At 52.7% G+C, this 15,604-nt stretch overlaps 4 protein-coding genes across 4 annotated transcripts; 3 read left to right on the top strand and 1 right to left on the bottom strand.

Moving 5' to 3' along the window:
* Positions 1-826: 826 nt before the first annotated feature.
* On the top strand, positions 827-3,699 carry HER10_EVM0002831 (PH domain-containing protein). Its single transcript, XM_035472525.1, has 2 exons — positions 827-2,237; positions 2,294-3,699. The coding sequence occupies exons 1-2, from the start codon at positions 2,007-2,009 to the stop codon at positions 3,290-3,292; spliced, it is 1,230 nt and encodes a 409-aa protein (XP_035335783.1). The 5' UTR covers positions 827-2,006; the 3' UTR covers positions 3,293-3,699.
* A 1,676-nt stretch (positions 3,700-5,375) lies between these two features.
* On the top strand, positions 5,376-6,632 carry HER10_EVM0009726 (cellulase; the record flags this gene model as incomplete). Its single annotated transcript, XM_035479203.1, has 1 exon — positions 5,376-6,632. One exon carries the CDS (start codon positions 5,376-5,378, stop codon positions 6,624-6,626), a length of 1,251 nt encoding a protein of 416 aa, XP_035336420.1. The 3' UTR covers positions 6,627-6,632.
* Positions 6,633-7,017: 385 nt separating this feature from the next.
* Positions 7,018-10,135, bottom strand: HER10_EVM0007269 (guanylate kinase). Its single transcript, XM_035476828.1, has 5 exons — positions 9,643-10,135; positions 8,771-9,583; positions 8,566-8,721; positions 7,610-8,509; positions 7,018-7,552 (listed from the first exon to the last, which is right to left on the bottom strand). The coding sequence occupies exons 1-5, from the start codon at positions 9,925-9,927 to the stop codon at positions 7,079-7,081; spliced, it is 2,628 nt and encodes an 875-aa protein (XP_035336206.1). The 5' UTR covers positions 9,928-10,135; the 3' UTR covers positions 7,018-7,078.
* A 344-nt stretch (positions 10,136-10,479) lies between these two features.
* On the top strand, positions 10,480-15,077 carry HER10_EVM0009557 (intron-binding protein aquarius). Its single transcript, XM_035479042.1, has 4 exons — positions 10,480-10,881; positions 10,935-11,422; positions 11,476-14,550; positions 14,611-15,077. The coding sequence occupies exons 1-4, from the start codon at positions 10,592-10,594 to the stop codon at positions 15,066-15,068; spliced, it is 4,311 nt and encodes a 1,436-aa protein (XP_035336402.1). The 5' UTR covers positions 10,480-10,591; the 3' UTR covers positions 15,069-15,077.
* The last annotated feature ends 527 nt before the right edge of the window (positions 15,078-15,604 follow it).

The raw sequence follows: 15,604 nt of genomic DNA on the forward strand, positions 1-15,604 counted from the left end.
AGTATTCCACGCTTTCCATACAGCAAGTACTCACGTACTGTAGCAGGTACGCTCAAGCGCTCAGATGCGCCAATGACCATTTCCCTTGTATCCCCTCGATTCCCGACCACCTCTTCCCTGTCACCCAAGCCTGTCACCTCCTAAAGGGCTGCTCTTGTTTCTTTGATTTCAGACACCGTCAACCACTCAAATGGGAGCTGGTGAGCTGACTTGGAGTCCTCTCCGCAGAACCCCTCACCAAGCCCCATGAGGCACTTTAGGAGATGTGGCCCAGTGCAATGCGCGCGCCTGCAACTCGCTGCGCTTCTTTGTGTTCTGCCCGTGGGGTCTTGACCAGTTATTGTTTTGATGATCCCACTCGGGTGTACCTGAATTGAGCATTGATTACCTTAGGTGGTTGTACATGATAATCAAAACAGCAAGAGAAACGCAGTAAGCATAACACAAGATACTTGTACCGTCTACATCCAAAGTCCCCATCTCTGCCCCTGGGACAAGAGGTACCTTACAAGTCTCATTGCAATATCATCTCATCAACAGTGCCAACCTGGTACCAATGGTCCAATGCCACTGCAATGCATTAAAGAAAAAGGGACTCCACAAACTAATTTTGTCCTCTCTGCGCCCATTCGTCCACCTTCAGATGGCGCCTCTGATCTCTCTCTCAAGCTTGATGCAAGGCGCCCTGCTTCTTCTTTTCCTGCGACATCGCTGTGCCGATCAGCGCCCCTCCCCTCAAAGCTTAACTCTGACGGGCACCACTGCAATTATAATCACCACCAAGCTTGGCTTGGGGCCGAGACTGTTAATTCCAGACTTTTTTCGACTCGTCCAATGTCTCCGTAGCTGTCCCGTCACTCGTCACCGCCATTGGAGCTCTTTCGGCATCGTCATTGTCAACTCACTCCCGTCTCCCGTACATCCCGTCTGGTCCTCTCCTCTTTCTCCTCTTCCACTCTCTCGTTTTGGAGTCGTACCATAGCTCCAGGTTCTTCCTCCACGCCTTGGCTTTTCCATCACATCTCGCACCCCGCTGAGTAAATACCCGGCACTTGATCTGTCGTCAATTCCACCACACTGCATCAGGCTTACGGCTTGACTCCGTCACTCTTTTGAGAGGTATTTGACACGGCGCTACGGATACATAGGTACTACATTATCATACTGCGAAGCCCACCGACCCTCACCGCATCTTGACATTCCATTTATTTATTAAACACTATACCGCTCTACCCGACCCCCCCATCCGTTACACAGCGCTCTTCATCCCTTTGCTGCCATCACTTGCCTCTCAAACTCGAGATTCGTCTCCTTTCCTTGGCATCCCAAGTTTCACCACTCAAATACCAAACCTCTCAACCCCCCGGCACAAGACATTTACACACGACACGCCCGTGCGAAAGGAGTCAACGCTGAAGCTCCTTCTTCTCCTTCTCTGCTCCCCCCCTTTCCACAGCACGCGCGCGACCCGTCTCGACCCGCCTTGCACACTCGTTTCTTCCCGTTTACGTTTGTGTCCAAACACATTTTCTGGTCCTTCTCTCGTTTTCGCAAGGGCAGCAATCAGCATAAACAAGGCCCCAGTCGGTCCCAGCAAAACTACAACGGCAATCGAGCAAGGGCACGATAATAGAGCCACCACCGACGCGCGACTCCCACTCGGTATATCCACTTCCAGCCACCTCGACTTCTTTTTGCCTCGTCCAACACCCGACTTGACCTTGCAGAAATCCTTTGGCTACCTTACTTACGGATACCTGGACTAATACCCGGAGGCCCAAGGCTGCCGGCACTGCCTGCTTTAGTCGCATCGCTTGTTCACCCGCCGCCGCCATTTTCTACAAGTCTCTCGTTCTTCGGCAACTTTGCGTCCTTGCCCGTTCCGCCCACCGTCGTATCGTTCCCCGGACGGACTTTTTGCACGGGAATCTCTTTAATGTGCGACTTTACGCGACCGCCATCCTACTTACACCCACAACCACACGATACGAATTAATATCTTCGTCATGACGACCATGGCCCAGTCGCAGATTCAGCTGCCTACGCCGCATCCAGCACCAAGCTTGGACGTCACTATTCCACCATCCTCGATATCTCTCCCCACCGATCCCAATTCTCGACTTCGAAGCCGCTTGGCCCTGGACACCTATTCGTCGCCCGTTAATCAAAACGGCAGTTTCGAGTTCGACCGTGTTGTGAAGAGCGGCTACCTGCAGAAGCGCACGCAGAAGACAAAGGTTCGTAGGGCCCGTATCCAATTACGCTTGAAGACCATTTCTGACCAATTGTATAGACTTGGAAGTCAATTTACTTCGTCCTCCGACCCAATTCACTCTCAATTTACCGATCCGACAAGGAGGACAAGCTGCGACACAAGCTGTACCTTGCCGACTTGACCGCTGTTGCTTTGCTCAAGGACCCCAAGAACAAGAGAAAGAACGTGTTTGGACTCTTCTCGCCAGCGAGGAACTACCACTTCCAGGCTAGCAGTAGCCACGATGCAGAGGAATGGGTGGATTTGATTAGGAGTCATGCCCGCATTGAAGAGGAACATGATGAGCTGCTCCTTGCCAGCCCGAATGGCAAGCGGCAATCCTACCTTGTGGTTGGCAGATCCGCTCAGGCTGGAGACATGGCACGAACCGAAAGGCTTGGATCAAGCTCTCCCGAGCCGCTGGAACCTCCAGTGCCGCGCTTTGTTGGCTCAACCCATCGACGTCCATCGCAGATGGCGGATACCGCTGGGTACTCTGGCAACGAACTCGCCTCGCATTCAGACTTCTCGGACAACGAGATTCAAAGGATACAGGGCATGTCCATTGAGGACCTGGCGGTCCAGTCGCCAGGCAAAGGCACCCAGGAACGGCCAGGTCTTGACCGTAATGCGAGCCAACTCAGCGGTCTCAATATTGAGCAAGATCCGGATCGCGTCATCTGGCAGGGCTGGCTGTGGTTCCTCCGCAGCAAGGGCGGCGTGAAGCAATGGAAGAACCTTTGGGGTGTGCTCCGGCCAAGAAATTTTATTCTCTACAAGGACGAGTCCGAGTACACGGCGCAGTTTATTCGACCAATGTCGGCAATAGTTAATGTGGTTGACATTGACCCGGTCAGCAAGACCAAGAAGCACTGTCTGCAGCTCATTACAGAGGAAAAGAGCTATCGATTCTGCGCCCACGACGAAGAATCTTTGATTCATTGCCTTGGCGCATTCAAGAGCTTGTTCGCCAAGAGACGAGAGCTCGAGACGCGGGGTCCTACAGCAGGAAACCAGCCCACTACCAATGCGGCATGAAGCTGCATGTCATTACTAGGCAACCCACACGATTTTCTTTTTTAGCGGGAGTTTTGCCATAGCCTTTTTTCTTTCTTTTGTTTACGAAGCATGACGCAACGATATTTATTTGGGACTCTACAGAGTCGAGGAGGCGGAGGAAAATGCTTGCTAATAGCTTTTGCTATTCAGCTGCAGGTCCGGTCAAGTGTCGAAAGGACGACGACTCGGGCACTGGTGCATTTCTTGGGAGAACGAGATGGAAAAGCCAGGCTACTCTGGGGGAAAAGAAGCCTACCAACCAACCGCTTTGTTTCAGTATACCCTACCTTAGTGTGATACTATGGGCAGACTTTGACTGCTGGCCTTCTCAATATGAGGAGGCGGGTTACGAGTGACGATAATAATGAATACATATTCTACTGCATTTCTAGGTTTGCCATTGTCGCTCAGTGAGTGATGCGAAGGCTTCTGTGCTTAGACCGGCCAGTGTTGCGCAGGCGAACGCCCCCTGAACGACAGGAATGTCAAGAAATGATCATTCCCATTAGGTCACTGGCATGTCATTCATTTCCTCTTGTGACACAGGATCTAGCAGACTCCCACGGCAAGCCAGACCAGGCAGGTGTTATTGACTTAATGACCGCTTTGGCTGAAGTTGACCAATGGCGCTGAAGAAATTAATTCTCCAACTTTTGGAGGTGGGAGGGCTTTGGCACTAAGAATTATGAGGGGGAACTTAGGAAGGGGGGGAGGGGACGCGAAGAAAAAAACGGTGTGGCGAATGAGAGTGGCGCAAACAGCTCAGACCTCTGTTAGTGTTGTCCAGCTCCAGCCCCGGTCGGGTGACGTGGACCCTCTTTTATCGGACGGTCCTATCGCGCCGCGCCCCGGCCACACCAACCTCACCTCCGCCGCCGGTTCCTTCTCAGTCTACGGGCCTTCTGCACGTTTCAATGCCACCCACACCTTTCCTCTAAGCTCTCGCTTGTGAGCTTTTCCCTTGACTCTTTCGACAACACCCTAACATATCGTAACCTTGTGAATTGCCTGCATGGCAAATGCCGTTCCTGGCCGAGACAGGCGAATCACACGCCGCAACGGCCATGTGTCCAGCAACGGCTTACCCCTGTCTATGGCGGGGGGGACCTGACGAAGAGAAGGAGGTCTCGGCACGCTTCTTCTCTGCTGTTGGCTCTGCGATGGTTTGGATCAACAACTTGAGGCACTGCTTTGAGAGTAGGTAGTTATGTGTTGTTTATTTGCAGTCGAGTATAGGGGTGTTCATGGGTTGTTTGGCTCTCCGGCTGCTTTGTCTTTTCCTATAGTGACAGATGGGATACAACCCTGTCGCGAGGAGAGCCTGGGCTCGGTATACTGCGCCGACTCTATTCGTCCGAAGTTCTACATCTTCAGAGAAGCGCTGTTGACAGATGTGATTGATCGATGCTCCGTATGGACGAAATCTCTCCAGATGGAGGCCCCCTTCCACTAGGGAGGCGACTTCTTCTCTACTCGCACTTCTGTTTGGGCGGCCTGGGCATTTACGAGCAATGATATATAGGGTAGGTCAGTTAAAGGTCGCGTGCTATCACCTCGGCCGTGTTTTTGAATGACTTTATCTCGATCGTTCACCCACACCTTTCACTGCGAGCAGGACGAGCTCTTTCTCTGCCCGAAGGGTTGTATCGTTGGTTTCTGTTGGACCTGCAGGTAGTCAGTCGCCCTTCTGTCTCTTGGGGGTTTCCCTCAGCTGCTCTCCTTCAAGGTTCCATTACGACGTCCTCGTGGACTATTCCGACACTTTCTGCGTACTTGAGCTGGCAGACCAGAATGCTTCATATCTGATTGACGTTTGCCCCGCGCGTATCATATTCCTCGTTTCAGTCTGCTTCTGGGCTACTTATCAGCACCAAGAGTTGGCCATCCCCGGGTTGTCTGACTTGATGACGCTTCGAGAAAACTAGAGATTTGCCTAATATCCATATTTCGACACACGATAATAGTGATCAAGAGGCAGAAGCCAACTCGTAGGACGATATAACTCCGCCGCGATCGTCAGAGTACCGTCTTAATACCAGCCAAATCAGAAAATCGACCAACAATGAGGTCGATCCCTATCCTCTGGGCCGTCTGGTCTCTCATCCTCCCCGTCTTCGCCCAAAAGCCGCAGCTCCCCCTCTTTTCAACATCTCGCTGGATAACAGACTCGTCCAACGCCCGGGTTAAGCTCCGCTGCATCAACTGGGCGGGCCACATGGAAGTCAACCTCCCAGAGGGCCTCCACAAGCAGCCGATAGAGTACCTAGCCGACTGGATCAAGCAGCAAGGCTTCAACTGCGTGCGCCTCACCTTCTCGACGGACCACGCCACGAACCCGGGCATCACCGTCCGCGACTCCTTCGTCAACGGCGCCAAAGCAGCCGGCGTGCCCGAGGCCGACCTGCTCAAGCTGTACGACCAGGCCCTAGTCCAAAACCCGTTCCTCGCCGACGGCAACATAACGCAGCGCGACGTCTTTGGCAAAGTCATCGACGTCCTCTGGGAGCGCGACATCATGACCATCCTCGACAACCACGTCAGCAAAGCCTCCTGGTGCTGCAACCTCGACGACGGCAACGGCTGGTGGAAGGACGCGCGCTTCTACTGGGCCGCCAACTCGCGCTTCTTCGACACGGACGACTGGCTCGCGGGCCTGCAGCAGATGAGCCTCTGGGCCAAGACCAGACCGGGCGTCGCGGCGATTTCCATCCGCAACGAGCTGCGCGCCACCTGGACGCAGATTCCCTTTGCCGCGGATCAGTGGTACGGCTACGTGACGCGCGGGGCCAAAGTCGTCCACAAGGCGAACCCGGACGTGCTCGTCATCGTCGGCGGGCTGAACTCGGCCACGGATTTCACCCCACTACGGACGAAGAACCTCGACACCGGCGCATGGAAGGGGAAGAATGTCTGGGAGGCGCACAGCTACAGCTTCACGGTGACGACGCCAAATTTCGGAGACTGCAATGTTGAAAAGGCCGAGTACGGCGCCCTGTTCGGCTTCGTGCTGGAGCAGGGCAAAGGGTACACCGGCCCGCTGTTCATGTCCGAGTTCGGGGCTGCCATGCAGGGCGGGAGCGAGGACGGGCTGTCGGCCGAGGAGCACGCGTACTTGACTTGCCTTGTAGGCTATCTCGAGGATAATGACGCGGATTGGGCGTTGTGGGCGATCCAGGGGTCCTATTATGTGCGGAACAAGGTGGTTGATTTCGACGAGACGTGGGGTGCCATGGATCACGAGTGGAAAGATTGGCGGAATGCCAAGTTCAAGGGGCTTTTGGGCAACATTTTTGCTGTTACTCAGGGGCCTTAGCATGGCTGCTGGGAGGGTGAGAATGTGGAATTATGCGAGATGTCAGCGTTCGGGTTCGGGATGATGTATATAGATCTTGCCCGGATGATGGACAGAGATAGTTTACCACTTTAGTATTAATGTTGAGGACCGGCCTCCTTTCGTGTTGTGGCAAGGACATCTTATGCCACCAGGCATCCAGATGGTTCTTGCATATCGAAGACAGCCAGTATTTGTCGCCGTGCATCCGGGCCATCGTATGGAAAGATCAAGGCGATGTAAATGATATGTCGCCTCTGGGTTTTTATCGTCCATTCACGCTTGGCAGAGACGGAGCCGTTGATGAGCTGATTGGAAAAACTGGGTATCATGAATTTCTACCAATATCTAGTCCCAAGTATTGGCCAATTTGCTGGTCTGGGTGAAGGGGCGCGCCTACACTCTCGGCTGACGCTGGTTGGAGACCTGCCTCTCTAGGACGCCTCCTTTGCCTCGTCAGCCTTGGCCTCTTCGACTGTCTCTTTGGCCTCTTCTGTCTCTTGTGCTTCTGCGGTCTTCTCGGTCTCCTCGGCCACCTGAGCTTCTTGAGACTCCTGGGTTTCTTGCGGCGCCTCTACCGGAGCATCATCCATGACAATGTCCGCTTCATCTACCGCTGCCTCGTTCTCTGGTTTGCCATTGCTGAGCTCGGCATCTTCGGCTTTGCCATAGATGTGTTCCTCCAGCGTCTTGAAAGTGGCCTCGAGCTCCTCGTTGGTCAGAACCAAATCAAACCCATCATTTACCTTCGAATCTTCTTCCCAGTAGGGAGTAGCTTTGCTAAGGGCGTCCGCAACCAAATCGCCTTTCTCTGCCTTTTGCAAGCGTTCTTCCAAAACTTCCTTACTGGGTGGCAAGATGAGAATTGTCCGTGCCGAGTAGCCAAGGTCGCGAGTTTGTTGGATAGCCTACATTTCGGTGAGTAAAATTTCAGTCTTAGTTGGGAGAGGATGGAGATGTCTTACCTCGCTATCCATGTAGGTGACTGGGACCTTGCCTCCCTCGACAGCCGCTTCCAAAGCCTTCCGACTCGTGCCATAGTCCACATCATCTATCGTGGTAAACTCCAATAACGCATCGCCATCTCTCAGCATGTTAAAGGCCTGTTTCTCAACGAAGTAGAAGTCTTTGCCCTCAGCCTCGCCTTCTTGTGCCTTTCTCGTAGTATGCCGTGGCACGTATTTAAAAGCTCCAGGACGTCGGCTTGCGAGTAATTGAAACAGCGTCGCTTTCCCTGCACCGGGCGGTCCTGAGAATATGATTGGGCGCTTGTCTTCGGGAACGTCTTCAGATTTTACGGTTTCCTCGGCAGCCTCGCTCTCGTCTACATCGACCGGTTCCTCAAAGATGGCATCGATCTTTTCCGGATCGTCGATCTTGTCGAATGAGGCCAACCTTGATTTGCCTGCTATCCGGAGGGCGCGCCAACTCTTACTCGCTTTGCTTTCAATAAAAGGCGCTTTTTCCTGGGGGGTGTTTGACATGTCGATTTCAAAGTCGTCGTTGGCAATCTTTCCCTTGAAGCTCTCAAGCTCTGGCAAGCTGTATCTTTCCGGGGCCTTGAGCTTCTTCATCGCACGCTCGTCATCGCCATCATCCAGGAAACCGAGGGGTAGAGACCCCATTGGCGTGGCCCTCAATCGCTTCTTTGTCGTTGTACGCTGAGCTGCCTTTTTGGCCTCGTCAAATGTCTCTGGAGATACTGCGGGCAACTCTATTGATGGGCAATTCTCCGATTTCCAACGAATCCAGTTCTTATCTCTGGCAAGAACCGTTTCGACCATTCGACTGAAATACGGACCGTCGACGCCATGCTTGAGGTACTTGTCGACAATCGTCTTTTTCATCTCTGTCGCCCATTTCGTCTGTCTCCATGTCAGTCTGCCTCTACAACTGTCACAGATGTAGTCCCGCCACTTACATCTTCTTCGGTAAGAACCTGGCCGAGGTAAATCACCGATTTATTTTGAGCGTTGCCGGCCAATTTCTCCTTCGTTTTCGGGGAAAGAGACAGAAGGAAATCCATGATGATCAAGGCTTGAACGAGGATGTGTCTGCGGAAAGAAATGTCGCTCATCTAGGACAGTCAGTCTGAGGGCCACATAGCATGATGTGCCGCTGCTTACCTCTAGTTCAAAGAGGTCTCTGCTTGTCAGATATTTGGGATTGTATGAGTTTGCCAAGTCGCTCTCTTCCACATCTGCTCGTTTCCGTTTGAAGCCTCGTTGGGCCTCATCTACCGCTTTTGGCGGCCGCTGACCCTGCTCGCTTTGAATTGCTCGGAAAGATGTCATTGTCGCTTCTAAGCCGCGCTTGAACTCATTCAAGTGGGCAGGATCAAACAATCTCTTGGGCTGGCTAAAAGTCTCCTGCAGAGACCAGAACAGGGGATACAGAGCATCTGGCTCAAGCGGCTGATCATTCTGCACTGACTTCTTCGCGTCAAACGAAACTGCCTTTGGTTGAGACTTGGACTCTGCTTCCTTAGCCCCCATCTGACTATCCACGTCCATTTGCTCGGGAGTCCCCTCAGTCTTTGCACTCAAATCGTCAAAGACAGTGACATTCTCGGTATGGTATTCTCCTCGCAGGTTGACGGAGCTCTTGTCACCCAGGGGAAAGCTCTGGAACATGAAGATGAAGACGCGACCACAGAAAGCAGTATCCTCAGCTCGAGAGAGACGTCGCAGGAGTTCGTTACAGCTGCGAAGGATCACCAATTGTTTTTGCTTGAAATGCTTCACGGTAATCCTCTCGCGTCTCGATTCAAGAAAGTCGAAGATCTTGCGGCATCCGGCGATTGTTTGGCTGTCCAGGAGTTCTTCTACCAGCCAGAATAGCAAGGCTGGGTCGCATTTCTCGTCGTCGGAGAGCACAGTCAGGAGGTCGAACAAGTTCCAGACCTTGACGAAATCTGGGGATTCGATTGGTGTCGTGGCCTCGAGAAGTATGTTGTTAGTCAATCGATGCCTAGCGAGGATAATTGACTTCGACCTACAATCAAATTGCTGAACATATCTCTTACGGCAGTCTCGATGATAGCGAATTGTTGGGCTTTGTTCTGAACCGCAATGCCGACGCCATTCTCTTCTGAGACTCCCGGAATCGCAAGTACGCGAGCAAGCTGGTCCTGCAGATCACCAAAGTCTGCCTTTTGTAATGCTGGTTCAATGGTAGGTGTAGATTTGACCTCCATCGAGCGAGCCAGGAGCTTGTCCAGCAGTGTTGCAAATGCAACGACCCCGGGCACCTCATGGCGCTGAGGCGTGACGGCGGCCGGCATCTTGGGATCGGTCGAGAGACTGCGCTTAGTTGTGTAGAAGCGAGGAAAGCTTAGCCATATATGCCATGTGACGGTAGCTTTGGCTGGTCGAATGGATGTCGCGTTTCGTTCCCTCTCGACGCTAGGTGTGTTGAAGCCTCCGTCGTGGAAAATGTGTTCGCAATGCGCAGTGTTGCCGACTGAAAGAATTCACGATCGGTCGAGCTCCAGTTCCCGTAGTGGAGGTATCCGTAAAGTAAGGTAATGCGTCGCAAACAACGACCTTGAGTCTAAGGTAAGTGGGTCCACCCACTGGCGCTACCACCCTAGAAGAAGTTTACAGCACCTTTTTGAGACACCCATAGGCACTTCGCGACTCAGGTGCTCTCCAGTGAGCAGCCCTGTAGCTTGCAAGCAAACACTGGGGGAAGACTGATCGCGTCGGTTTGTCGCGTGGGGAACCTGCACCACCAGCCAACTCACCTCCATCTGAGAGTGCGACTTGCCCGAAAAGCAAGGCTGAAATTTTTGAGAGGTGGACGAGCTCTGCATTTCGTCACTTTCAACAATTGCGCGCCTGCGCATCGAATTTTCTACAGCAAATCAATACCCGCCTCGTCTTTTTCCTCACCAGCATGCAATCGCGCATATTGGCATTCCTCCTTGTCCGAAGTTGAAAAGCACCATGCCGACAGCCAAGAGGCAGAAGAAGAGCAGCGAGGCTCAAGCTGCGCCGTCAACCCGATCCCAAACAAAGGCCACCAGCGATCGTCCGACGGTTGCCGACATCGAGGGGGAAAGCGCATTCGCTCAATTGGCAAAGAAGCATTGGTTGAAGACGACAAGGAGCAAGAGGGCGACCAAGGTCAAGGTCAAGAACGATGTTCTCAAGCAAGAGATATGGGATGTTTTGGAACGTGATGGCTTCCCGTATAAGTCTATCTTGACTTTGGAGAGCTTGCAGACTCTCGAGAGGTATGCGCAACTGCACTAGTCTTGAGATGTTTGCTGAACCGGGTGTCCCTTAGTTACCTGTGGCCCGGATACTCCGACGACTCCTCCAACCACCATGTCTTACTGTTGGTCCTGCTGGCTAACGTGAAGCGCCGTGAGCAACTCGAGGCATGGAGCATATTCGAGGATCGGCCAGACGAATTCTCGAGCCTTTTTCGCCGAATCCTATCTCTGACTCTCGACCAAACACTTTCGCCTGCGATTCAGACACACCTGCTGTCATTCTTGATCTCGGCCTTCCAAAGCTTGGACTGCGCGATTGTGAGGAAAGAGTGCGCACCGTTGGTCTCCATTTCGATATGGCACAGCTTGTCGACGGAAGAACTACGCGAAGAGAAGCTCGAGCAGCACGCGCATGTGAGAAAGGCATGGCGTGCTGCAGGAAAAAGATACGACGCTGCCGACGACGCTACAAAGGCAAAATTGCGATTTGATCGATCATGGCTGTACAGCTTGGTCCTGCACTTCCTCAGCTTGATTTACACAGAGAACGCAAAGCCAGGTAAGAAGCTGTCATATAACCAGCTGGAGGAACGCGTGTCTGACGTGAATTAGACCAAGTCCTATACTGCGAGCGTTTTGTCGAGTTCCTGACGGACTTACAAAGCCAGCTTCCCACTCGACGTTATGTCAACACCCTTCTGCTTGACCTCCACATTCTCCCCGCCATGCGCCTGTCTCCTGTCTTTAATGACGAGGAGAACAGTCTTCTGAGGGATCTCAACGCACTTCTCAAACATTACACCTTTTTCACAATCGATGACCAAACAGGCGCACAATTGAGCCGGACAGAAGCGTATGATAAGCACTGCGCAAACTTGTCAAGGCTTCAGAAGACGTCACTGAAGCATTTCAAGGAAAAGCTCACTGTATTGGCGTTGTCGAACTATGGCTCAATTGACAAGAGAGATGAGCTGGCCGGACTTCTGGAACCGCTGAACGACGAAGAGATAATTGAGTTAGCAGGGTTGCTTCGCCTCCGGACAACGTATCCAGACTCTTTGGCAGTGAGCATCGACAGGAAATTTCTCCTCGAGGCGCTTCTCACCACTTTTGAACGGCGGAAAACCTTTCAGGAAATCGCTCGCGAAATGGCATTGGTCCCCACGGAGCAATCTCTGTTCGAGAATAACGTGATGAGAACCGAGAATTACGATGGTTCCCATCCTCTGGCTTTGCCAAAGCTTAACTTGCAGTACCTGTCAGTTGGCGACTTCCTCTGGAGATCACTCGTCTTGTACCGTGCCGAGTCTTTCTACGGCATCAGGAAAGATGTTGAATCTGCCATTCGTCGCCTTCGACCCGAAAGCCGCAGACCGGGTGAAACCAGCTTCCAAGGGTTCTCCAAAATGGCCTTGCCGACTACAAAACCTTCAATCCTCGAAGTTGTGCCTGCTCTCGTAGGGGATGACAAACCGTCATTGGTTCGGGCGGAAATCTCCATTGATGTCCGCCGCCTGAACGATGGTATCAAGCGTGAATGGGACTCGCTGAGGCCAGACGATGTAGTCTTCCTTCTTGCAATCCAGGCTCCCGCCTCTCAAAGCGCCACGAACGGAGATAGTGCACACTCAGAAACCGAGAAGCTCGGCATTATTTCCATTCGATCTGCGGAGATCATTCAGATCACTGACGATAAGGGTAAGGTGGTTCGAGATGGTTCAGGCCACTACGATAGCCGACGAAGATTCCAGTTGAGACTGGATCCCAGGACATATGCCGCGGACGCCGAACGCTCCTCTGCAAGCCCGCCTGAGGCATACGAGCGGATCAACGTTGTCATGCGTCGCAGCGGAAGGGAGAACAACTTCAAGCCCGTTCTGGAATCTATTCGCAGCTTGACACTTTCAGAGGTCCCGATTGCTTCATGGTTTCATGAAGTTTTCCTCGGCTACGGCGACCCTGCCGGTGCCACCTACAAGCAGTTGCCGAACCGTATCAAGACTATCGACTACCGAGACACTTTCTTGGATTGGCAGCATCTTACTGGGGGCTTACCAGGCAAGATTGTGGAGCCGAGTGATGATGTTTCTGGCAGCTTTGGCCCCCCTTATGTGTTGGAAACTGCCGAGCGCCAAGCCGCTGAACCCTCGTCAAAGCCATCCAAGAAGCGTCGTCGGGACACTGAGCCTGCCTTACTGGCTGAGGTGGAGACAGTAAAGGTATCGACCTATAAGCCACCCAACACTGGCCCATATCCTGTCGACTCGCCGAAGTTAAACAAGGTGCGATTCACTCCGGCACAGATAGAAGCGATCACATCGGGAACGCAACCTGGTCTCACAGTCATCGTCGGCCCTCCTGGAACGGGCAAGACGGATGTCGCAACGCAAGTCATCAACAACATCTATCACAACTTCCCAGAGCAGAAGACGCTCTTGATTGCACACAGCAACCAGGCGCTCAACCAGTTGTTCGCAAAGATTGTGGCGTTGGATATTGATGCCCGTCATCTGCTTCGTCTGGGACACGGCGAAGAAGAGCTTTACACTGAAGGCAGTTTTAGCAAACACGGTCGTGTCGAATCTTTCCTGGAAAACCGAGATCGATACTTGCTGGAGGTCAACCGTCTGGCGGCCAGTATTGGGGCGCCTGGTGCTCATGGTAATTCCGCAGAAACGGCCGGCTACTTTAACTCGGTGTATATCCAGCCAGCTTGGACCAAGTTCACCGAAATCACCAAGGCGGAAGAGGCCTCGGCTGCTGACATTGTCGGCGCTTTCCCCTTCCATCAATTCTTCTCCGACGCGCCGCAGCCTCTCTTTTCACCCGAGGTCGACAGAGAAACCATACTTGATGTTGCTAACGGGTGCTACCGCCATATTGCAAAGATCTTCTCTGAATTGGCCGACGCCATACCATTTGAGATTCTACGCCGAGACAAGGACAAGGCCAACTATCTCCTGACCAATGAAGCACGAATCATTGCCATGACATCTACTCATGCAGCAATGAGACGTGGAGAAATTGCTTCCCTTGGATTCCACTATGACAACGTCGTCATGGAGGAAGCTGCTCAAATCACCGAGATTGAAAATTTCATTCCCTTGGCTATGCAGAAGCCAAAGAAGGGGCAAATGAGTTTGCAGAGAGTTGTCCTATGTGGCGATCACTTCCAGAACTCTCCAGTCATTCAGAGTATGGCGTTCCGGCACTACGCGAATCTTGAACAGTCGTTGTTCTCGCGACTTGTCCGCCTTGGAGTGCCCACTATCAACTTGGACCAGCAGGGCAGAGCTCGACCATCCATCGCCAGTCTCTATCAGTGGCGGTACCCCAAGCTGGGCAACCTGCCGCACGTGGAAAGCGAAGGCGAATACTCTGTTGCGAACGCTGGCTTCAAGTACGACTACCAGTTCATCAACGTGCCCGACTACAAGGGACGTGGAGAAACGGAACCAACTCCCCACTTCATCCAAAACCTCGGAGAGGCGGAGTATGCAGTGGCTGTGTACCAATACATGCGCCTTCTAGGCTACCCGGCATCGAAGATTAGCATTCTGACCACTTATGCTGGCCAGCGAGCCCTGGTGAAAGACGTCCTGGCCCATCGATGCGCCGATAAGACGATCTTTGGCATGCCCAAGATTGTCACAACCGTGGACAAGTACCAGGGCGAGCAAAACGACTGTAAGTTCGACCATTAATGCGAAGCGTGGATGATCTGCACGGGAAACTAATACGCTCTAGATATTATCCTTTCGTTGACCCGCACATCGAGAGTTGGATACCTTCGGGACATCCGTCGCATGACGGTTGCGCTTTCTCGCGCGCGCCTCGGTTTGTACATCCTTGGCCGTCGTGAGATATTCGAGGCATGCTACGAGCTACGGCAAGCGTTCGACCAGCTCTTGGCTCGACCCGATAAGCTCATGCTTGTCACTGGCGAGCTTTACCAGACAGAGAGAACAAATGTTGAAGATGTCAATGCTGAGGTCCCCGGAGAGGTCTGCATGGAAGGGGTGGAGCATCTTGGCCAGTACGTGTACCAGATGACCAACACCAAAGTGAAGCAATTGCAAGCAGAGGGCACGATAGCCGGAGGTGGAGAGATGGAGGTCCTCGAGACTCCGCTGGAAGCGGTAGACGAGGCGGAAGAAGATGTAAATGATGCCGTAGAGGCTATCCCTGACGGAGTTGAGGAGTGAGGAACAAGCATGGCGAGGTATGGTGATGAGATACAAGAACGATGGCCAAAGCAGTGGTCATCTAGTAGGATAACGATGGGAATGTATCATTTCTACAGTGTTTACGAATCCGAGATGGGTAGATCCAACAACAAGCAGGCGAAGGGCCTTGACGAGCAAGATGTTTGAAGCAACTCCGTACTACCTTTCCCCCTAGCCCCTTCAATGACAAAGCTTGTGTGTGTGTGTGTATGTGTGTGTGTATGTGTGTGATTCCTCAAGCACGTGCACGGAGTTGTGAGTTACAGAATGGCACACAATGGCTATTCTAGAAGGACGGGTGGAATGTTTGAAGTTGAAAGGACGGCGATCAAACGGCTGTGGCCAACTTCCTCTGTGCAGAGACAGCAGGAAGGAGACTATGGTCACTACCCATACTCCTGTAGCCATCCTCGATCAGGGTGAGACCCTCTGGTGATGAAGCGTGTCTTGAGTACAATACATAAACTTACAAAGTAGCGCCGACCTTGGGTTACCTTCCATTACGGGTAGGTAGC

The sequence above is a fragment of the Colletotrichum scovillei genome (assembly GCF_011075155.1).
Source record: "Colletotrichum scovillei strain TJNH1 chromosome Unknown Contig00003, whole genome shotgun sequence".
Lineage (NCBI taxonomy): Eukaryota > Fungi > Ascomycota > Sordariomycetes > Glomerellales > Glomerellaceae > Colletotrichum > Colletotrichum scovillei.